The sequence below is a fragment of the Mauremys reevesii genome, linkage group 17 (assembly GCF_016161935.1).
Source record: "Mauremys reevesii isolate NIE-2019 linkage group 17, ASM1616193v1, whole genome shotgun sequence".
NCBI lineage: Eukaryota > Metazoa > Chordata > Testudines > Geoemydidae > Mauremys > Mauremys reevesii.
The window spans coordinates 5,766,090-5,789,072 of NC_052639.1; the positions used below are offsets into that span (position 1 = coordinate 5,766,090).

At 48.9% G+C, this 22,983-nt stretch overlaps 1 protein-coding gene across 1 annotated transcript in view; it reads right to left on the bottom strand.

The window, feature by feature from the left end:
- The window catches only part of SCN4A (sodium voltage-gated channel alpha subunit 4), a 157,235-nt gene extending 139,905 nt beyond the window's left edge, over positions 1-17,330 (bottom strand). Inside the window, exons 1-2 of the mRNA XM_039504220.1 lie at positions 17,198-17,330; positions 2,736-3,053 (exon numbers count right to left, since the gene is read on the bottom strand). Of these exons, the coding sequence (XP_039360154.1) occupies positions 2,736-2,999 (264 nt within the window). The 5' untranslated portion in view covers positions 3,000-3,053; positions 17,198-17,330. The remainder of the gene's footprint in view (positions 1-2,735; positions 3,054-17,197) is intronic.
- Between the last annotated feature and the right edge of the window lie 5,653 nt (positions 17,331-22,983).

Here is a 22,983-nt window from a genome sequence, read left to right on the forward strand (position 1 = left end):
TTTTATCGTGACTCTCACAATATTTGATGTTTTACTTCAAGCCTCAGCTCCTGAAGACAGTCATGGGAGAATCTAGCCCTCATGGCTGCAGAGAAAAGCTTGAAAATGTGACACAAATGCACCCCAAAATGCTCAAAAACCAGAAGGCAAAGAAAAAGACCCCAGATGTATTATATATATTTTTAATCTCATGATTTTTTCAGTCCTGAATCACATATTTTGAAAGTCTAGCAACTTAGGACTTCAAATATTTTCAGGCTGTCTAGGGGCCTGCCTGGACTTTGGCATAAGTTAGAGCCTCAAAACATCTCTATCTCATGTTCTGGCTAAAATGGCTGAGAAAAATTGGGAGTGCGGCACACAGCACACACCCCATGCCAGGAGTGGGACTTGGGAGGGAGTCGGGGGAACGGTTTGGGGGTTTTGTTGCATTCTGCAGTGTTCTGCAAAAGAGTCTTGATGATATAAATAACCACGGCTCTGCCTTGTATGCCAGAATACTCTGCAGCCAAACAATGGAGAAAATTGATAACATTATTTATTTCCAGTTGTGCCCACGATGTGCTTTCTAATCCACAAAGAAGGTAGATCCCTGCCCAAGTTTGCTATCTAAAGACAGACACAGTCAAGGGAAGGAGGCCAACGTTAAGATAGGCCCAAGACAAGGTCAAGAGAAGCATTAGATACAGTGTTTCAGTGGCGTGAAGTCTGTGGGAACCATTTTGTGGGAGAGACGCTCAAGACAACAGCTGGCCTGTCTATTGAGTTTAAAGCTGAAGAGAATTACAGAGATGGGGCAGTAGTCGAAGAGTTCAAGCTGACAGCAGAGCAGAGACTCTTTGAGAATAGGGAATCTGGAGAAGGCTTGCATTGCAAAGGAAAGGAGCCGGAGGTCAGCATAAAAGATCTGGAACCAGCAGAAATGGGAGAGGAGGAGTCCAATGTCTCCCTGCTCCCTTGGGAATGATTGGAGGTGTGAGATGTGTAATAATGAAAAACACCATGATTGTGCACAGCTGACAGGGCTGTGTCAGCCAGGGGGGTGCCATGTTTCTGTGAGTGTGAGGACATGGGGAAAGAGTTGAAAGTGCTGTGAGGGTGGTGGCTCTTTTCAAGATAGCATGGGCAGAGCAGGGGTAGCAGGAAAAGCAGAATGGCCCTGACTCATGATCTTTGAAAGTCTTTGCCTGGCAATACTGGAGAATGGAGGAGTTACCCAGCCTGCATCTTCTCCATGGTGGGATGAGATGTTATGTGGGGGGCAAAAGTTCCATTCTAGAGGTGCCATATGATAATCTAGAGCTGATGAAAAGTATTATGTGCTGGCACAGATGGATGTTTATAGTTAAATTAGCTCGTGCAGTGACCCCATCACTGTTAACGGTGTTACATGGATGGATGGTTGGGGAAGCCTTGGAGAGGCAGCCAGACGTACAAGGGCTCATCCAAACCTAGAGCGAGTTGAAAACATGTTGACGTAACAGTTTTCCACTGAAAAATGCAGTTTTGTCAAAATTCTAATGTGTTGTGGGAATATGTTGGTTTTGACAAAAATTTAGATGTGAAAAAGTCAATATTTTGTTTCAAAGGTGTCCTATTTATTTATTTCATTTAGATTATTTATACAATAGTAAAATAATAATTGTAATATTATATTTATATATATTTAATGTTGTGTCTATATAATATAAATCAAAATGAAATGAAAAGTTTCAGCACCATTGAACTGGAATGTTTTGGTGGTCCTGAATCAAATTGTTTTTGCAATTTTTGATTCATGGAAAACTTTCAAGTTTTGGCTTTTTGTTCTGATCCAGAACAACATTTTTGGTAAATGTCCTGATTTCCTGCAGAAGGGAAATTCCAGTTTGTGACCAGCTCTTTCCAAAGCCTTGTCATTACCCAGACTCTTACCCCATCCATGGCATCAGCTCATGCCCCCGCTCATGTTTTTGAGGCATCTACAATCCAATGGGCAGCTTCAAAACAAACTTGTAGGAGCTCAGTGGTGAGATGGGTGCAGCAGGCTCAGAACATGGGGTGCGGGAGCTCCCAGCAGCTAGATTTCCAATGCCAGGCACTGATTCCATGAGAGCCCCTGAAGATTATGTGGAGTGACCTAGAGCAAATGCCTATCAACTTTGCCTGCTCCAGAAGGTGGAAATGTGGCAGAAAAGGCACAAATCAGATTCTGCCATTTAGAGATGGGGCTACGGTGCAAACTTTGGATTTGGACCCGGGTTTGGATTCTGGATGTCCCAAAGCTCTGTGGTTTTGGGAGCAGGGCCGGCTCTAGGCACCAGGAAACCAAGCACCTGCTTGGGGCAGCACAATTTCAGGGGTGGCATTCTGGCCGCTTTTTTTTCGCTTCGGCAGTAGCACTCCCGGAGAATTTTTTTTTTTTTTGCTTGGGGAGGCCGAAAACCTAGAGCCGGCCCTGTTTGGGAGCTGGGATTTTGGGTTAATCCACAGCAAAGAGCCATTGGCAGGATTTGGCTCCATTCTGGGTTTGGGGGAGAGCTGGGCAAATAATGAAGTTTTTGGGTCACTGGCAATTCACAAAAGTAATTTTTTTTAAAGTTTCATTTCAGGCTGTTCCATCTTTTTACAGATAAATGGTTACCAGGGCTTGGCAGCCCCTGGCCTGAGCAGTTTGGGTAGGACCCATCTCTCTGAGAAGGTGGCTGTCTGTCCCACAGCCCTTTCTCAGCAGGGCCTGGCTCCTACTTTCGTACCTTTTTATCACTGTAGAAGGGGTCTAGGTCTTCCAAGGGCACCCCGATGAGTTCTGGAGGCAGGTCCCCGTAAATGCGCGGGAGGGGTTTCCCAGCTTCCAAATCGCTGCTGGCCTTCAGCTCTTCTTCCTCAAGCACTTCCACATGCTGCTGTTTGATCTTGAGTGCTTCCGCCTCAGCAATCCGCTGCTCTATGGCAGCGAGGGACTCGCGGGTGAATGGGCGGAGACTATCGGGACCGGGTACATGTGGCGGGATTGCCATCTTCTCATTCTGCTCTCAGAAACCCTCTGCCTGGCCTCTTGGGAAGGGGAAAACCTGAAACGACAGAAAGGAATAGGTCTGTTTCACACCACATCAATTTCACGTGCAGCTGAGTTTCCTCCTTCTGGGATGTGATCCAGAATGTGACGTTCTTGTTTCCTTGAGGCGCGTGACTGCCGCTGAGTGCTGATTTCAAATCCTACCAGAGCGCGTAACTGACAGCAGAATCCAGCTGCTAGTTCTGCACTATCATAGAGCTATGGCCAGTAACATGATGTACTATGCACTCTTACATCTGCATAACTGGTTAGTGTACATTCTGTGTCCCTCTCTGTGCCCAATCTGCAGAGGATAAGAGTCTGTTACCACTCCAATTAGTGAGCATGGCTTTTTTGCTCCACCTGTAGCACCTCAGGCTTTAGTTCTAGAGATTCCCAGTTCAATCCCTGGTCTGTCAGCCTAGCTGGCAACCATCATACATGCATTTCCTCAAGGTGCTCTAGGAATTGATCTGCTAATGATGTCTGCATCAGCTGGGACATTTATAAATAAATCTTTAAAACTGAGATCAATATGTTAAATAAACCACTTCCGACATCTGTCCCTGCCTTGTCCCCTCCCCTCACTCAATACACTGCCAGCTGCCATGACCCTTGGACTTAGCTTTCAGTCCTTGTGGCAGTGTTCAGATCCAAGGTATTGTTGTTTAGGGAACTAGACCCCAATCAAGGATCAGCACCCCACAATACCAGGCACTGCACAGACACGTAACAAAGACAGACCCTGCTTCAGGCTCTGGTCCAAGGCCAAACATCTACATCACAATTAAACAGCCCCATAACCTGAGCCCCGTGAGTCCAAGTTAGCCAACCCAGGCCAGACGAGGGTGTTTAATCGATGTGTAGATGTACCCCTTGAGTCTGTTACTACAAGGCAGGTTTTCTAATCCTTCAATCATTCTCGTGGCTCTTCTCTGAACCCCTTCCAATTTATCAACATCCCTCTTGAACTGTGAGTTAACAATATAATCAAGATGATGAACAATGAAATGAACAGGCTTTAGCATGAGAGTAGAAGTCCCAGCTGGTCAATGAACAAACATGGCCGGAAAGATCTTGTTTGAGATCATCAAGCTAAAGATCTATGGTGTTTGTTTTATGACACTCTGCCCATCCTGTGCTTTCTGCACACGCAGTTAGAAATAAATGACAACAATTAGCAGCAATATCCTGCTTTACCAAACACTTCCAAATCTCTGCATGGCTGTATGGTCCAGCCCCACCCAACTAGCCACTTCCCCCGCCCGCTGGGAGGCTGGGATCTGCAACACGCGAATCGAAGGTCAATGCGTTCAGACTCTGATGATCAATGAGAAAAGACCAGTCAAGGGACCCACATAAATCCTCCTTCCAGCCCCTTCACACTATTACCTCATGCGTGTCTGCCACTATAACTGCGTCCCGAATCATTTATTTTGACCTCCTTCCCTTCAGTCACCTGTTCTATAGTATTCACTTAAAAAAGCTGAGCAAGTTCTCCTGACGTGGTGTCTTCTTTACAAGCCATCAGCCTCTTGGTGTTTGCTGCCCCCCACCCCCATCTGCTCCATTATTTTATTAGTGATGTTAGATGACACAGCCCGTATGCTGCTTCGGAGTGCTCTGCTCCAAGGACAGCAGGATATGCAGCCACCTGCTCTGGGGGCTAGGAGACCAGATCCCAGGGATCCTGCAAAAGCCAGAGAATTTCAAAGGTGGCCTTATGGATTCATGTCTTGAAGGCTAAAGCACAAGTGCAAACTGGGAACTAGGAAACACCCACTGCTCCGCTTTGACCTCAGCAGGCAACTGTAAAATGACCTTCTGCGTAGCAAGAGGGTGTTTACCATCCGGTAGCTTCCCCTGGAGGGAGAGGCCCCGCCTGCAGCCCCCTTGTCTGATGAAGCAGAGAGAGGCCAGGTTTCAAGGCATATTTTGAAAGGGGAACAGAGCTGTTTACTCCTTCCCCAGTGCTGCCTCTGATATGTTAAATCAGGTCCCTGAATTCTGCCCTGGGATGGGAGTGCTATGGTCTGCCCATTTCAGCTGAATGGCTTCCACTTTATGCTCTGCAAATTGTGCATAGCAACAACGAAGTACCGTACAGGAGGGGAGTTTTAACAAGGAGGGGAACTGACCATTGGAACAGCTCACCTAGAGATGTGGTGGATCCTCCATCACTTGTACCTAGCCTGATGTGATGATGCAAGACCAGAAGTACTAACTCTTAAACTGCCACCTAGGCTTCAGAGTAGGACAGCGTTAAGCTACTGCTATTTTTGGCGCAGTTCTCAGCACTTTGTTTCAAAGACTGCACTCTTGATAAGGTTTATTGAATTGGTTCTTGACAAATTAATTCAAAGTAAAGGATCTGCAGACCCTTCGCTCTGGCACTGCCTGGATCCACAGTTCTGTTCTTTATGGGCCAGGCCCTCAGCTGGTACAACTTGGCACATCTCACATCTAATTCCATTCTATTGTGGTTGTTTAGATGATGATGAGTAAATTAGATGAGTGACTTAGGCATCTAAGTGCTATTGAAAGTCAATGGAACACAGGCTCCTAAATCATGGAAGTGGCTTTAAAAATTTTGTCCCAAGCCACATACGGATGCACCAGGATAACTGGAGGACACTGGAGGACATAAGGTGTAGTTTTGCAGTAAAGCATCCATGGATCAAGCCTGTATCAATCCTGTAGCCCCTGTACACTAGAATCAGACAAATAATGGATTTTTCAGCTCACTGGCAACTCCAAAATCGAAGAAATTAACTCTGGTGCCAGGTTGAACTGAATTTTTTTTTTTAAATTTTCAGCAAATCAAGAAGTTGAAAAAATATCACAATGGGTCAAAATGAAACATTTTGGTTTGACCCAACTCGAAATAGTTCATTTAGATTTTGGACATTTTGACAAAAGCAATGGCAGTCTAAATTCTCGAGCTGGAAGTGGCAGCCCCCCTTATAACCATTAGCCCAGTGGTTAGGGCAGAGACGAATTACCCCATCTCGGGACTCCAGGCAAGCATTCACTGCTAGGTCCCTACCTTACCCTATGTATAACAACAAACAAAATCCCATGCACTGCTACAGACTAGGAACTGAATGGCTAGGCAGCAGTTCTGCAGAAAAGCACCTAGGGGTTACAGTGGACGAGAAGCTGGATATGAGTCAACAGTGTGCCCTTATTGCCAAGAAGGCTAACGGCATTTTAGGCTGTATAAGTAGGAGTATTGCCAGCAGATCAAGGGACGTGATCATTCCCCTCTATTCAACATTGGTGAGGCCTCATCTGGAGTACTGTGTCCAGTTTTGGGCCCCACACTACAAGAAGGATGTGGAAAATTTGGAAAGAGTCCAGCGGAGGGCAACAAAAATGATTAGGGGGCTGGAGCATATGTATTATGAGGAGAGGCTGAGGGAACTGAGATTGTTTAGTTTGCAGAAGAAAAGAATGAGGAGGGATTTGATAGCTGCTTTCAACTACCTGAAAGGGGGTTCCAAAGAGGATGGATCTAGACTGTTCTCAGTGGTAGCAGATGACAGAACATGGAGTAATAATCTCAAATTGCAGTGGGGGATGCTTAGGTTATAAGAACATAAGAACATAAGAACGGCTGTACCGGGTCAGACCAAAGGTCCATCTAGCCCAGTATCTGTCTACCGACAGTGACCAATGCCAGGTGCCCCAAAGGGAGTGAACCTAACAGACAATGATCAAGTGATCTCTCTCCTGCCATCCATCTGCATCCTCTGACGAACAGAGGCTAGGGACACCATTCCTCACCTATCTTGGCTAATAGCCATTTATGGACTTCACCACCATGAATTTATCCAGTTCTCTTTTAAACACTGTTATAGTCCTAACCTTCATGTAGAATCATCCATTCTGGTAATCCAGACTTCTGGTAGACACCATTATGTAAATACTAGAATTTAAATTCATAATTTGTTTACCAGATAAATTTTTGTTCCCAGCTTCTCATCCTCCTAATCCAAGTTAATGTTTAGTGAATATCAGATGTGGAATCACATTTCACAGTTGAGATATGCAGTGACTCTGAATCCAAACACTTTCAATCTCTCAGCAGGAGATTATAAATCTAGGTGTTCCCGAAAGTCAAGTGTTTTGATTTGGCTAGTTATAGAGCTAGAATTTTGGAGTTCGTGCCTGATAAAAATCAGAGAATGTATTCAAGGCCATCTCTACATAAACAGATTGCTAGTGAGGTATATTTTACTTGAACACATGCAGTTGTCTTTTCCCTTCTAGTACTGCATTTACTCATGGATTTCTCTTTTCCAGGTTTCACTATTACTGCTAGTCTGCATGTCAAAAAGGCATTTCCTGGATTTTTGAGGGTAGCTTTTTTGGGGGGGGGCGGAGGGGGAAGAGGAAGGAAAGAGAAGAGGTGTGACGTGTTGGTTGAATCTTTATTATTTTTAAATAGAGGATCTTTTCTTATTTTTTGAGAAAAACACACACGAAGTTGTACCCAAACCTGATTCCCTTTGAGTCACATGACCTTATTTCCCAGACATTTACAATGAACCTACATCAGTGTCTATTACCTTCCCTTAATTTACTCATGTTTGTTCTAGAGTCCAAAACAGAAGATTTGTATTTAGCAGTGTAAACAGCCAAAATATAGATGTTATCTGACTGTTTAAATAGAAGCCACAGGGAAAGGAAATAAAGTTTGAAAGGCCACAGTTTCTAAATGACAACTGCAATCTCCTGAGGTATTGCTTTGCAGTCTAGCCTTGCGCTTTGCAGTGCTCCCTGGCTTTCATTTCTGTTATCTTGCTCCAAAGGGATAAAATAACTTTGGACTTCCTGGGCACACGGCACTCTGAGAAAGCACTATTAAGTACATCCCAGAGAGAAGCTGCCAGCTTCAGGTGAAGATTCCACCAGCAAGCAGCATGAGTTTAAACTCCAGGGGAAAAAATGTGTCTTAACTGTGTGTGTCTGTTACCATGGGAACTTACATACACAACTGGTTCCCCTCCCCCATGTTAAAAAGCAGGCTACCTGGTATGCTTCTATTATATTTCTGTAGAGCTATGGGTAGAAATTGAAGTGAAATTCCATTAAAAAAAATGAACTGGGGATATTCAATGGGATGAGACGTTTGGAAAGCAGTAATATTCATATGCAACATGGCTGACAAAACATAATAGGCAAGTTTGCAGTGTGTTGTAATTGTAGCCCCACCCACCCACCTCCCCGAAGGCCAGCTTTGAGCTGCATACAAAACTCTCTCATCAGAGTTACACAGGCAGTGTATTTAACACAGCACACGTTTCCAAACTAAAGCAATACTGCTTAGATTAGGATTTTCTTCAGCAGATACTGAAGACATCTCTTCAAAAGTATACAATTAAGAAAGGTTAAAGTCTTGTTTGAACATTACGAATCACTTTCTGCTTGTAATCAAATCTACTAGCCTATGGAAAATGAGTCTCCCAAGGTAAAGAAGGAGGAGTCCGGAGGCACCCCAATGACCAACAGACCCACCTGGGCACAAACCTCCATGGGTAAAAAAATCCACTTCTTCAGATGCATTAGAAGTGGGTCTTTTACCCACAAAAGCCCATGCCCAAGCAAGTCTGCTAGTCCCTAAAGTGCCACCAGACTCCTTGTTTTTGTGGATACAGACTAACATGGCTACCCCTCTGATACTTGACACCAAGGTAAATGGAACATCAATAGTCTGCACTATAGGAAGCAATTTTAAAATCCACCGCATAGGGTAGCATATCCCCTCCTCCTTTTCTGTTAGGGTTCCACCATAGTTTGCTGGCGTTCATTTAAAATTCAAGTTCTAAGAAGGTCAATTACTTTCTGGGAGTATACTTATACAATTATGTGAAGTTAGCAAATGTCTATAGAAGTCACTACCTGGCCTCTTCTCAAAGCCAGGCTTGGGAAAATGTGGCTTAATGGAGCTGCCTGGCAGGTATGGGATGTTAAAACTGGACTTGAAGTCCCGCAGGCCTTGGGTGAGCCTGCTGCCTGAGTGTTTTGTGCCTCAACTACACTGAATATGGCAGGCTGCCAGCTGCTGGCTGCTTCCACTCTGGCTGCTCCCCGGGAGCACTGCCACCCAGCAGCCCCGCCCTGGATTACTGGCACGGCGTCTAGGGGGAGGGTGGGCTCGGGGCGGAGAAAGCCCCTTTCTAAAACATCGGGGAGGCACCCCTTGAAGATCCAATACATTCTCCCACTGGAGCACATCAAATGCGCCCCCCAGAAAGTTTCTCCGGTTTGGCTCCGTTTACATATCAACACGAACTGGGGGCTGACCGTGCTCGCACCCTGTGAGACGGGGGTGGGGCAGAAGCTATTCAGGATCAGGGGATGCAGAAAGGCAAGAGAATCAGGGTCCCGTCTCTCCCCAACGGGAGGGGAGAGGAGTTGGGAGCGGGAACTAAAGGACGCTGCTCGAGAAGGTGACTCCCCTCCACCTCAACTCGGAGACGCCCACGCCCAGGGGGCAGGGCCAAGGTGCGACGCTCCCAACCAGCCACGTTACGGCTGGTGGGGGGTGGGAGAGGCAGGTTTGCCCGAGTGCCCCGGGGGGCGGGTGTCGGGTCGTCCCTCGTGTTGGGAGTAGGGAGCGGAGGCTTCCCAGGGTGCAGCCCGGGGACCACGCCAGCCTCGCCCGGGGGCAGCCTGCAAAGAGCCGCCAGCCGATATTAGGAAAAACTTTTTCACTAGGGGCTGGTGAAGCACTGGAATGGGTTCCCTAGGGAGGTGGTGGAATCTCCTTCCTTAGAGGTTTTTAAGGTCAGGCTTGACAAAGCCCTGGCTGGGATGATTTAGTTGGGAATTGGCCCTGCTCTGAGCAGGAGGTTGGACTAGACACCTCCTGAGGTCCCTTCCAACCCTGAGATTCTACGATTCTATGAACAAACCTGAGCAGTGCTGCCACCCCGCACACCAGGTCACCATGCCACTCACTCACGTTTGGCCCAGTCGCTACCCCATCACGATGGCAGGGCAGCTGGGCCAAACCTGAGCAGCACCGTGACCTGGCGCTTAAAAGGGGCTGGAGCATGGCTTGGGTGCCCCCCGGCCTGTGACTGAAATTGTTGGAATGTCAGTGAGTGATGGTCTTGCATTTTGCATGCAGACCTGCATGGGTTAGAAAAGCCAAACCAGGACACGTGCCATGTTTGTGTCGGTGTTAATCTGGCTTTGAGTGAGGGACCTCAGTTCTCCCCTTGGCGTGATAAGGGGAAGGGGTTTGAACACAGCTCTCCCCCATTGCTGGTGGGTGTCCTGGGCATGGCAGAGGCTGCCCTGGGTTTATCTCAATCTCCCCTTTGAAGCTGTTTCACTTTTTATAAATAATTAATTACTGGCGCAGGGACTTGAACTTGGATCTGCCCCCTGCTAGGTCAGTGTGTGACCCACCAGGCTAAAAGTCACCCCTCCCACCCACCTGGCTCCAGTGACTGTCCATTGTCTTCACAAATGGCTATGAATTGTGGGGTCTAAATTAGCTGTTAACACTCAAGAAAGAGATCTTGGAGTCATTGTGGATAGTTCTCTGAAAACCTCCACTCAATGCGCAGCGGCAGTCAAAAAAGCGAACAGAATGCTGGGAATAATTAAGAAGGGAATAGAAAATAGGACAGAAAATATCATGTTGCCTCTATATAAATCCATGGTACGCCCACATCTTGAATACTGCACGCAGATGTGGTCACCCCATCTCAAAAAATATATATCGGAATCGGAAAAGATTCAGAAAAGGGCAACAAAAATGACTAGGGGTATGGAACGGCTGCTGTATGAGGAGAGATTAATAAAACTTTCAGCTTGGAAAAGAGACAGCTAAGGAGAGATATGATTGAGGGCTATAAAATCATGACTGGTGTAAAGAAAGTAGCTAAGGAAGTGTTGTTTACTACTTCTCATAACACAAGAACTAGGGGTCACTAAATGAAATTAATAGGCAGCAGGTTTAAAACAAAGAAAAGGAAGTATTTCTTGATACAACACACAGTCAACTTGTGGAACTCCTTGCCAGAGGATGTTGTGAAGGCCAAGACCATAACTGGGTTAAAAAAAGAACTAGATAAAACCATGGAGGATAGGTCCATCAATGGCTATTAGCCAGGATGGGCAGGAATGGTGTCCCTAGCCTCTGTTTGCCAGAAACTGGGAAAGAGCGACAGGAGATGGATCACTTGATGATTACCTGTTCTGTTCATTCCCTCTGGGGCACCTGGCACTGGCCACTGCTGGAAGACAGAATACTGAGCTAGATGGACCTTTGGTCTGACCCAGTATGTTCTTATGAATTGCTACCACATTTCCATTTTAGCTTTGGTTTCATAGAATCAGAGAAATGTGGGGCTGGAAGGGACCTTGAGAGGGCAGCTAGTCCAGCCCCCTGAGCTGAGGCAGGACCAACTAAACCTAGCCCATCCCTGACAGCCTGTTCTTAAAAACCACCAGTGATGGGGACACCACAACCTCCAGAGCCTGTTCCAGAGCTTAGCTACCCTGAGAGTCACAAAGTTGTTTCTAATATCTCACCTGAATCTCCCTTCCTGCAGATTAAACCAATTGCTGCTTGTGCTGCCTTCAGTGGAGATGGAGAACAATTGATCACCCTCCTCTTTATAACAGCCCTTAACACACTTGAAGACTGTTCTCAGGTCCCTTTCCCAAACTTGCCAAATTTTTCCCTCCTAGGTCAGACTAGGTCAGATCTAAAACTTTGATCATTTTTGTTGCTCTCTGGACTCTCTCCAGTTTATCCACATTTTTTGTTAAGTGTGGCACCCAGAACTGGACACAATACTCCAGCTGCAGCAACACCAGTGCTGAGCAGAGCAGGAAAATTACCTCCCGGGTCTTACATATAACACTTCTGTTAAGACACCACAGAATGATATTAGCTTTTTTTGCAAGTGCATCACACTGTTGACTTGTATTCAATTTGTGATCCACTGTAACCCCCAGATCCTTTCCAGCACTACAGCCATGGAGCCAGTTGTAGTTGTGCATTTGATTTTTCCATCCTAAGTGTAGTATTTTGCACTTGTCTTTATTGACTTCAGACCAGTTCTCCAGTTTGGCAAGGTCATTTTGAATTCTAATCCTGTCTCCAAAGGGCTCACCATCCCTGCCAGCTACAAATCTAAAAAATAAATACAGTGGGGTAGATCCACTGGGCTACAACAATTTACACCAGCCTGGGGATCTGCCCCAGCATGAACAATACAAAAGCACTGCTTCTTGCTTGCTTATATATACCTGCCCATGGAAATTTCCACTACATGCATCCGACGAAGTGGGTATTCACCCACGAAAGCTCATGCTCCCAAACGTCTGTTAGTCTATAAGGTGCTACAAGACTCTTTGCTGCTTTTACAGATCCAGAATAACACGGCTACCCCTCTGATACAATACAAAAGCAGTTTCTCCTCCCTTGGTGTTCACACCTCAACTGATAGAAGAGGGCCTCATCCTCCCTGATTGAACTAACCTTTTTATCTCTAGACTGAGTCTTGCCTGCATGTTTATAGCTGCCTCTGGAAACTTCCACCACATGCATCTGATGAAGTGGGTATTCACCCACGAAAGCTTATGCTCATGGACTATCAGGATTGGAAGGGACCTCAGGAGGTATCTAGTCCAACCCCCTGCTCAGAGCAGGACCAACACCAACTAAATCATCCCAGCCAGGGCTTTTCAGCTGAGATGTGGATACCGACTGCCCTTTACAGTTAATTAGGTCTGGGCATTCAGATTCCCTAGGTGGATTGAAAATCACCATTTGGATGTATAACTCAGATCCACCCTACATTCCTGAGCTGATTATAAAAACCTGGTGATTAAAAACAATGAGAGGTATCGATTTCAAACATCACCAGAGAATTCCACTGAAAGAAACCAGAATCCTTCAATAACACCATAGAACTGACTCACAACAAGCAAGATGTATTTTCCTTAATCTCTATAATCATGCTACCAGGCATTGTTCTCCCCTGTGCAAATTGTAGCACAAGGATTATACCCACTTAAACCCCGTTGTGAAGATATAAATGGTGCCTAAGCCGTGTGCTTAGATTGTAAGATCTATGGGGCAGGGACTGTCGTTTTGTTCTGTGTTTGTACAGTGCCTAGTGCAATGAGATCCTGGACCAGGAGTGGGGCTCTTAGGTGCCACCACAATACAAATAATGAACAATAACAGTCATATGCTGGCCTTCTGCACGGGGCAAATCTAATCCACGGTACATAAAAATCAAGCTGAGAGATTGCAGAGTTCATCACACAAAGGAGAAGATGTTTCTGAGGAGGGAGAATTCTGCCCTCACTTAACAGCTTTACCTTGTAGGTGACACTGGACCAGTTCAATATGACTGGTGTTTTTTCTTGGTCATTGTGATCTAAGTAAGTCTCTTGTCCTTACAGTTGCAAAGAAAACCTTCAAAATCTAAACCATGTGATGCAGTGATGTCTGCCTGAGTCAATATCTTTGAGAGGTGTGAACTGCCCCATTCATCTCCATGAGGCTGTTGACTCTGAACCCTAATGGCAATCATTTATAGACCAGCTGATCAAAATAGGGATGATGATTGTATGAATTGCTACACAAGTGGGTGGAGCTTGGGAGAGAACCAATACTAGGTTCCCCCCTCCCTCTCAATCTGGCCCTTGCTTAGGAAATCTGAAAGATGAACAGGATCATTAGACATTTGGGGTGTGATTCACAATTGTACTCCTGATTCACATCAGTATAAGTAGGCCCAGAACCAAGCCTATACAGCCTGTGTTCCAGCTATGCTTGACAAGGACTGGAAAACAGAAGTTTAAATTTAGTTTGAGCAAAATTTTCAGCAGTGACAGGTGATTCTAGGGGCTTCCTTTTCTGGGTGTCTGTGGTGGGGCGGCTGCCCCACACCGGGCAGAAGGGTTAAGGCAGCCTTAGAGAGGCTGTGCAGAACCCTGCCAATCAGAAAAGGCTCATTGGGAGAGCCAATCAAGAGAAGGCTTGCTGGAGCAGCCCGTATATAAAGGGCTGCGAGCAGAGCAAAGGGTGTCTCTCCCTGGAGAGCAAAGGGGAAGAACTGTCTGCTGAGGAGCACTGGAGATCCTGCAGTGCTGGGCACGATAGTGGAGCAATAGGGGAGCTCTTGGCTGACCATGGCCAGACTGAGGCCCTGAAGCAAGGGCAGGGAAAGTGCTAGGCCTATGAGGGAAGTGGCCCAGGGAAAGTAGGCAGTGGGAATAGGTGGAGGGGACAGCGGGAATAGGAGTAAGCGGCTGCCAGCTATAGAGTCCCTGGGCCGGGACCTAGATTAGTGGGCAGGCCTGGGTCCCCCGCCCCCTTTAATCCTACTTGCCAATGAGGACAGTGGCCTAAATCCAGACAGCAGTTTGGCCCTTAAGCCAGGGGCTAGGCTAGAGACTGCGGTTGGCTGCTGAGGCAAGCAGAAGCAGCTGAGGACAGATAGGAGGGAGACAGCAGGCTGGGGCACAGCTGGAGGGCCATGTCCCAAAGAGGACGATGCAGTCTGGGAGCAACATGGGTCCAGCTAGTGGAGACAGTGGAGGAAGTGGAAGTAACGGTGAATGGGACGCTGCTAGTAAAAGGCGCCCTGGTGGTCCAAGAGAGCTAATTCCCAGCACAACCAGCAGGAGGCGCTGCAGCGGTGGGTCTGCACCGCTACATTGTGGTGGAGAATGCAGTCACGCCTCATACAAGGGGCAAGGCAAGGACTGTAGGACTATTGCCCAGATCCGAGACTTGAGAACTGGAGGGTGGAGAAAATGGTGGAGTGCTACTGGAGAGCCTGTGTGGTCTGGCTAGCCGAGCCGCAATGGGCCTTGGTTAAGCTGCTGCGGGTGAGGGCCCGTAGACGATACGAGCCAGGCACCAGGGGCGGGAGGCCGGTGTCATGACCTGGACAATGTTTTGCCTGTGGGCGACAGGGACACTTCAGGAGGGAGTGCCCCTACTGGGATGGGGAATGGAGATCCCACCCAGAGAATGGACAAGATGACCCTAAGAACCCACCCCGGTGAAGAGAGCAGGGAGGTGGCGGATTTCTTGGGCCTGTGGGGAACTGGGGCACGAGAAGAAGGAGTGCCCAAACGGGACTTGCAAGGCCCAGGCTAGCTCGGAGGGAAGGACTAAGCCAGAAATAGACTGCGGGAGGGCGGTGGCCAATGGAAGCCACAGGAGGTGCTTCTGGTGCCACAAAGAGGGCCATATAAAGTGGCATTGCCCCCAGAGATGGAGGGGGAAGCCGGATAGTTGGGTCGGTCAGAGACTGCTCAGAGAGAGGGGGGCAGTGAAGATTGAGGCCTTAGCAAAGGGAGTGTCTGGGGCAGAGCAGCCTCAGATCAAGAGAGGAACCCATATGAGAGCGAGACGAGCTATGGTGGGGACCCAAATGGAAAAGGGACCCCACGTGGGAGCCAAGCAGACTATGATGGGTACCCAAACCCTTGAGGAGGGAGACCAGTTGCTCCTCATGCCGGAGAGCCTGCAGCAGGAAAGGGATGTCCTGAGGGTCCAGCTGAGGGAGAAACTGGGGAGATATAACCCCGCCCCTCCCCCAGTGTGTGGTCTTAAGGGGGAGGGTGTGGGGTGAGGCAGCTGCCCCACACTGGGGAGCAGAGTTATAGCAGCCTTAGAGAGGCTGAGCAGAACCCCACCAATCAGGAAAGGGCTTATTGGGAGAGCCAATCAAGAGAAGACTTGCTGGAGCAGCCCATATATAAAGGGCTGTTCAGCAGAGTAAGAGGCAGTCTCTCCCTGGAGGGAAAGGGGGAAGGACCATCTGCCGAGGAGCACTCGAGATCCTCCAGTGCTGGGCAGGGTAACAGAGCAATAGGGCAGTTCTTGGCTGACCATGGCCAGACTGAGGCCATGCAGCAAGGGCAGGGAAGGTGCTAGGACTATGGGGGAAGTGGCCCAGGAAAAGTAGGCAGTGGGAATAGGAGGTGGGGCAGTAAGTGGCTGCCAGCTATAGGGTCTCTGGGCCGGGACCCAGAGTAGCGAGTGGGCCTGGATCTCCCCCCACACCCTACAGCGACTTGCCAATGAGGAAAGTGCCTAAATCCACACTGTAGTTTGCCCCTGAAGCCAGGGGCTAGACTTGAGACTGCAGTTGGCTAGTGGAAGAAGCTGAGGACAGCCTGTCCCCAGAAAGGACGGAGACAGCAGGCTGGGGCAAAGAGGACACCGCGGTCTGGGAGCGACATGGGTCCAGCTGGTGGAGACGGTGGAGGAAGTGGAAGTAACGGCGAGTGAGACATGGTAGTAAAAGGCACCCTGGTGGTCCAAGAGAGCTAATTCCCAGCATGACCAGCAGGATGCGCCGCGGTGGTGAGTCTTGCACTGCTAGTGTCCAACTGATCTTCAGAAGGTGCCAAGTACCCACCCTCTGAAAATCAAGCCCCTTAGAAGTGCCATGGAGTGAGCACCCAAAACCCTCTTGTGAATCCTCAACACAGGCTTTTCTGAAGCTGGCTCCGTATTCACCAAACCAGATACAATACCAGGGCGTGGTCTGGTTGAGCTACTGACTTGGGAGCCATCTGGTTCAATAGCAAGTGGTCTTCTCCCAGAAAACACGTGCCTGAGAAGGTGGAGGACACACAGAGGCCCACTGGCAGAAAGGGGCAGTATCTGGTGGTCACTGAGTCCTGTGTCCAGTCTGGCTCTTTGTAGGAAGAGAGCATGTCATGACTTGAGGACCTTACCTTCTGGCAGCAGGTTGGTTGGGTCTCTCTGGCACCCTGAAAAGAGTTGGATACTCTCCTCCCAGCTGATGCTCTGTGATGCCCTGGGTCCATCTTCTCTCCCTCTCTGGGGCTTTTCCAGTCCCATGAACTAGCCTCAAATGGGGAAGCTCATAGACCCCAATTCAGCACATGTGTAACTGCAATGACTGCACTGAGAATTATGCACATGCTTAGGTGACTTTGGGCCACGGAAATATCCCTGGAAGCAGCACAAGTCCCCATCCTTCCTCCCCTGTGGCACTACCCCTGCTGGGAAGAGCGGTGGATGGCTTTTGAAGGTGGCCTGCAAAGGGAAAAATGGGGGCTGTTCCCTTTCAGGCCTTTATAGTTCTGTAAAAAGGCTAAAGAGAGGGTTCTTTATACCCATGGCTTCCTTACGCAGAGCAGGAGTGTCAAGCATTGTTGTCCCTTTTCTTTGCTGCAGAACTTTTGGGATGGCTCAGAGGTGTGGATTGGGAGCTCTCTCATATCTTCACTGAAGGAGCAGAGCCAACCCCTTACCCAGGAGCTCTCTCCCCATCCACTGGAGTCAACAATAATGTCACATCCCGTCTTGGCTCATCGCGTTCTACATCTCTGATGTCACAAACTCTAGTCCTCCGTAAGTTCCCCCAGGCCAGACCAGACCTATCTCTCCATGGGACTTCTCCACATCCCATCCCTGTAGAACTTGAGCACCTCCCAATCTTTAATGTATTTATCCTCAGAAAAGCCCTGTGAAATGCAGACACATGATTCCATGGTACAAGGGGGGAACTAAAGCATGGAGAGACCACATGACATCCCAAGTCACACAGTCTATGGTGGAGCATGGGACTGAAGCCCAGTCTCTCAAGTCCCTGACTAGCATCACTGGGCCAGCCAGCCAATGTCCAGTGTAACACACCACAAGGAAAGAATCCTCTCAGGCTCCCGTTATCCACTGTAATGGGGCACAAAGGGCATGTGATCCCTTCACTTCCCTTTGCAGGTCCCCCTCCCAGTCAGATGCACGCTGGCAGCCAGCCAGACTCCATCTAGTTGCACTTCCCTGGCACAGTTCTGGGGCAGACAGGTGGGAAGGGGAGGCCGGGGGGAAGTCCTGGGCAGCATGCTCTCCACAACAAGCCCTCAGCCCCTTTTTTGCTTCCTCAGCCTCTCCAGCGGTAGGGATCCATCTCAGCCAGGGCTGGCTCCAGACCCCAGCACGCCAAGCGCGCGCTTGGGGCAGCCTTTTGCTGACAGGGTGGCAGGCGGCTCCGGCGGACCTTCCGCAGTCATGCCTGCGGGAGGTCCACCGGAGCCGCGGGACAGGTGGACCTGCTGCAGGCATGACTGCGGAGGGTCCGCTGGTACCGCGGCTTGGGTGGACCTCCCGCAGGCACTCCTGCGGATGCTCCACCTGAGCCGCGGAACCAGCGGAACCTCCACAGGCACGTCTGCAGGAGGTCCCGTGAGCCGCGGAACCGGTGACCGCCAGAGCGCACCCCATGGCGCGCTGCCCTGCTTGGGGCGGCGGGATTGCTAGAGCCGCCCCTGATCTCAGCTGAGGCCAAGAACTCTGGCAGGAGGCTGGGTGCATGTGAATGGTCTGTGTCCCTCACCCCCCTGTGACAGCAGTCAGCTTGGTGGACACCAGTGCTCCCGAGAGCTTGGCACGTGAGTTTCTGCAGCTAAAGGGCCCAGGTTGCTATGGTGGGGCAGTCACAGACTCACACCTGCGCACTCACCCGTGGGCTACAGAAGAAAACGGGGCCATGTCTCCCTGTTCTAGGCTGGGGAACTCAATAATGAGAGGGGAGCAGCAGTGCAGTGATTCCACCACTCCCCCTGGGGCTTCAGACTGGGCTAGTTCCCATCACAATTCCCTAGAAGACCCCGGATTCATCCCTATACTGCAACTTGCACCTCCCTTCTTCAGGCATTGCTGGGGGGCCGGCTCAACCCCCAGCACCAGGCTAACTTGCTTCCCTGATGCATCATGTAATTAACAGCTGTCCCATGACACACACACACAAAGTTGCATGGGCCACTGTCAAATATACGTTGGTTGTTTCCTAACTTACAAGCACTAGACACAAGAGCCATTTCACCTTGAATAATGAACGTTTAACATAGATTTTTTTTTGTACGTAACTTTTTCCTTTGGGGGGAAAGAATTCAAGATCTATTCTGGGATGTGCAAGTGAAAACTGACCCCTAGTGCTTCGTGAAGAGGGTCTGAACCCTGAACTCACAGCACCACTGCTCAGAATGCTACTACACAGCATCAGCTGGAAGTGGGAGACGGTTGATGCTGGTTCCAGGGCTGTGGCATTTACTGAAGGGAGTCTGGCAAAGTTCCTGCCCCATGTCTGCAGTATGGGCCACTGAAGCAATGTACCAGGCCTCAGGGAGCAGCCTGATTCTCTCCCTCCTGCACAGCACTATGGCTAGGCTGGCAGCTTCCAGCTGCTTCCAGGACAGTGGCTGCTGCTGCCCAGGACATCTGAATGTTGGAGTTTCCTTATCATTTCGTCAGGCTGCCAACATTTTCCAAGTAACCCAAGTGAGATAAGGGAAGTGATGATTGTTTACTGTTTAGATCTCAGCAAAACTCAAATGGAATTTCCTGGGACAAAGAAAAGACACATTCCTAGCCCCAGGGCATTCCCGTTGCCAAATATCAAAGTCCTATTGTTAACAATGGAGGTAGGAAAGCGTCTCAAAGAAAAAGGTGCAAGAATCCTTTATGCTGGGAAGTGTTAAGCAGCCCAGGTAGCAGCTACCCCTGTAATAATAACCACATGGACTGCAGGACCAATGTGAGACAGCCAGAGCAGCAGGCTTCACCAGCTCAACAGCCACGGGAGCAATGCAGCCTCAAGCAGAGCAAGCGGCAGCTTGTTTTTCTCACAGAGGCACGTAGCGCTTGCCCTGTTGCACTGTTGAATAAAGACTTTGTCTTTATTCAAATATACAGCAACAAGAACCTGCTGTGAGCTGCCCCAGCCGGCTCTGCCCCCTGCAGCCCAGAGCCCCGCCCTCCAAACTGGTGGACGACCTTTGGCCAACAACAGCAACTAGCCCCCCGCCCTTGGATAATTCATCACTGGACACCCTGGAAAGAGTTAAACACGGCTCACGATGCGAGGGGGGGGAGCTTACCCCCCCTCCACAAACTCTATTTTACCTCTGTCACTGCTTGAGGCAGGACTTTTCCTTGAACCTTCTCACTGGCACACGCCCTCCCCTCCCCGCGACCTGCCCAGCTCAGGATTCTCTAGCGCTGAGCGCGTCTGTTCTCAGCCATACATTCCGCAGAAGCAGTTAGGAGGGTAGAAGCGCGCCGTGGATCGTGGCTGGCAGGTTGCTGGCCCTGAGGGAAGATTCCCCTGTTAGACCAGCCTACACAAAGCTATCTCTGGGAGGGCTTTGGACAGGAGGTTTAACTGGCCAGCGCGGGGCCCACTCATGTCCTTCTGCTCATCCTTATCAATGCATTCTCCCCCTCCAGAACCAGCCTGAAATGCCTTCTGGGCTCCAGGCTGCCTTCTGGAGCAGCGGCTCATTGACACTTGAAAGTTAATTCGGATTAAGGTTGGGTGTGAAAGTCAAGAGCAGTGGCTATACTGAAATAACTCCAGGTGTAAACAAGCTCTAGCATCACTCCTTCTTTGTTCTGTTCCATCCCCTTATAGAGCTGTGGCACAAGGTGTCTCTGGGTCCCCACCCCTCCTTCTAAATGGAAAAGCCCCAGGTTAAGATGGATTCCAATACCAGGTGACATGGTCACATGTTCTGTGAGACCCCCCCAAGCCTTCATTCTTCCTGGCCTGACGCACAGGAAGGCTTGCAAATAAACAGAGCCCTCTACAGTCAATTATCCTGGTTAATGGGAACCATCAAGATTCCAAACCACCATTAGGACCTCAGAGTTATAGTTCATATGTCTAGCTTCAGATACAAGAATGATACATTTATACAAATAGGATGAGCACACTCAGTAGATTATAAGCTTTGTAATGATACCTTACAAGAGACCTTTTGCATGAAGCATATTCCAGTTACATTATAGTCACACTTATTAGCAGATTTTCATAAAATCATATGGAGAGCAAGGTCACACCCAGAGGCAGCAGCAGCACCGCCCCATCCCAGGCCTGTGCCGAATCCTGCCATATGGAGAATTCACGCCCAGGCATCGGTGTGAATTCCTGAAGGGATAATAAAAGAGCCATTTCAGCCGGCTGCGGCTCTGGAGCCCACCCAGGGCGTAGACCGGTTGTGGGAAGCTGGGATGCTTCCCTCTGTAACGTGATGTTTTCATGCAGTTGAATTCCTGCAATTCCGTCCCCAGGGCATTGAAAGCAGGTGCTAGAAGAAAGATGCCAACAGATTGCAGGGGGTTTCAGAGAAGAGGAACTCCACCAGAGAGGTCCTTTGGGGCCATCTGCCTGTCCCAAGTCAGGGTAAAGGAGGAGGGTTGGGCGTGGGGCTAGCAACTCCACCCTGTAAAAATCAGCTTGCTACAGAAACGCCAAAAATAGAGTTAACAGAGACTTTTAGCCTGGAAAAAGAAGGGTCTTCAACTCGAAGATGCATGACGCTGGGTGGTGAAAGCCGCGAGGAAGCCACTAAGCCGATCACCCTTCTTGCAGCCAGGAGGATTACCATCGGCACATGGAACGTGAGGACCATGTACGAGTCAGGAAAGACGGCGCAGGTTGCAGCAGAGATGAGGAGCAACAACCTGACCCTACTAGGCATTAGCGAGACAAGATGGGCCAAGCTGGACAGAGACGACTGTTGACAGGAGAGCTGTTGCTGTATTCAGGACATGAAGAGCGACGCACACCACACACAGGAGTAGGCTTCATGTTGTCCAAGCAGGCACAGAGAGCACTGATTGGTTGGGAGGCACATGGTCCCAGGATCATCACAGCATCCTTCAGAACTAAAATGAAGAGGATTAAGATGAATGTTGTTCAGTGCTACGCTCCAACCAATGACAGTGAAGAGGAGGACAAAGACTACTTTTACAACAGACTCCAGAAAATATTAGAGACTCTCCCAGACAAAGACATTACCATCCTTATGGGAGACTTTAATGCCAAAATTGGACCTGATAACACAGGATACGAACAAGTCATGGGGACCCATGCTCTGGGAGAGATGAGCGAGAATGGAGAGAGATTTGTGGATCTGTGTGCACTTAACAATCTGGTCATAGGAGGCAGCATCTTTCCTCACAAGCGGATCCACAAGAGTACCTGGGTATCGCCAGCAGGCATGACAGAAAACCAGATCGACCATGTCTGCATTAGCAAGAAGTTCAGAAGATCCTTGCAGGACGTTAGAGTTAGAAGAGGAGCAGTCGTGGCGTCCGACCATCACTTAGTGGTGGCCAGATTGAAGCTGAAGCTGAAGAAGAACTGGATAGACGCGTCAGACAGAAGAGCGAAGTACAACGTCAACCTTCTGAAGGACCATAAGACCAAGGAAGATTTTGGATTGACGCTGAAGAATAAGTTTTCAGTACTACAGGATCAGTCTGAGGAAGAGGAAGACAGTGTACTCAACAGATGGCAGAAAGTGAGAGACACACTTAGGTCAGCATGCCAGGAAGTGCTTGGAATTAAGAAACACCAGCAGAAAGAGTGGATCACAGCAGAGTCCTTGACAAAGATAGAAGACAGAAAGAAGAAGAAGGCAGCAGTCAACAACAGCAGGACTAGAGCAGCAAAGGCCAAAGCTCAAAAAGAGTATGCTGAAGCCCACAGAGCAGTGAAGAGGAATATTAGGAAAGACAAGAGAGATTATGTGGATGGACTGGCAGCAGAAGCAGAGCAGGCAGCATACAGCGGTAACATGAAACAGCTGTATGATACTACCAAGCGACTGTCTGGAAAGTTCAGCAAGCCAGAACGTCCCGTTAAAGACAAGCAGGAAAGTCTATAACAGGAATAGAACTACAGATGAACAGATGGGCGGAGCACTTTGAGGAACTCCTGAACAGACCAGCACCACCAAATCCACCAGACATCGACCCAGCCAACGAGGACCTCCCAATCAATTGCGATAAACCAACCAGAGACGAGATCAGAAAAGCCATCACCATGATGAAGAACAGGAAGGCGGCTGGACCTGACGATATCCCAGCAGAGGCCCTGAAAGCAGACCTGGATGCCTCAGTGGAAATGCTG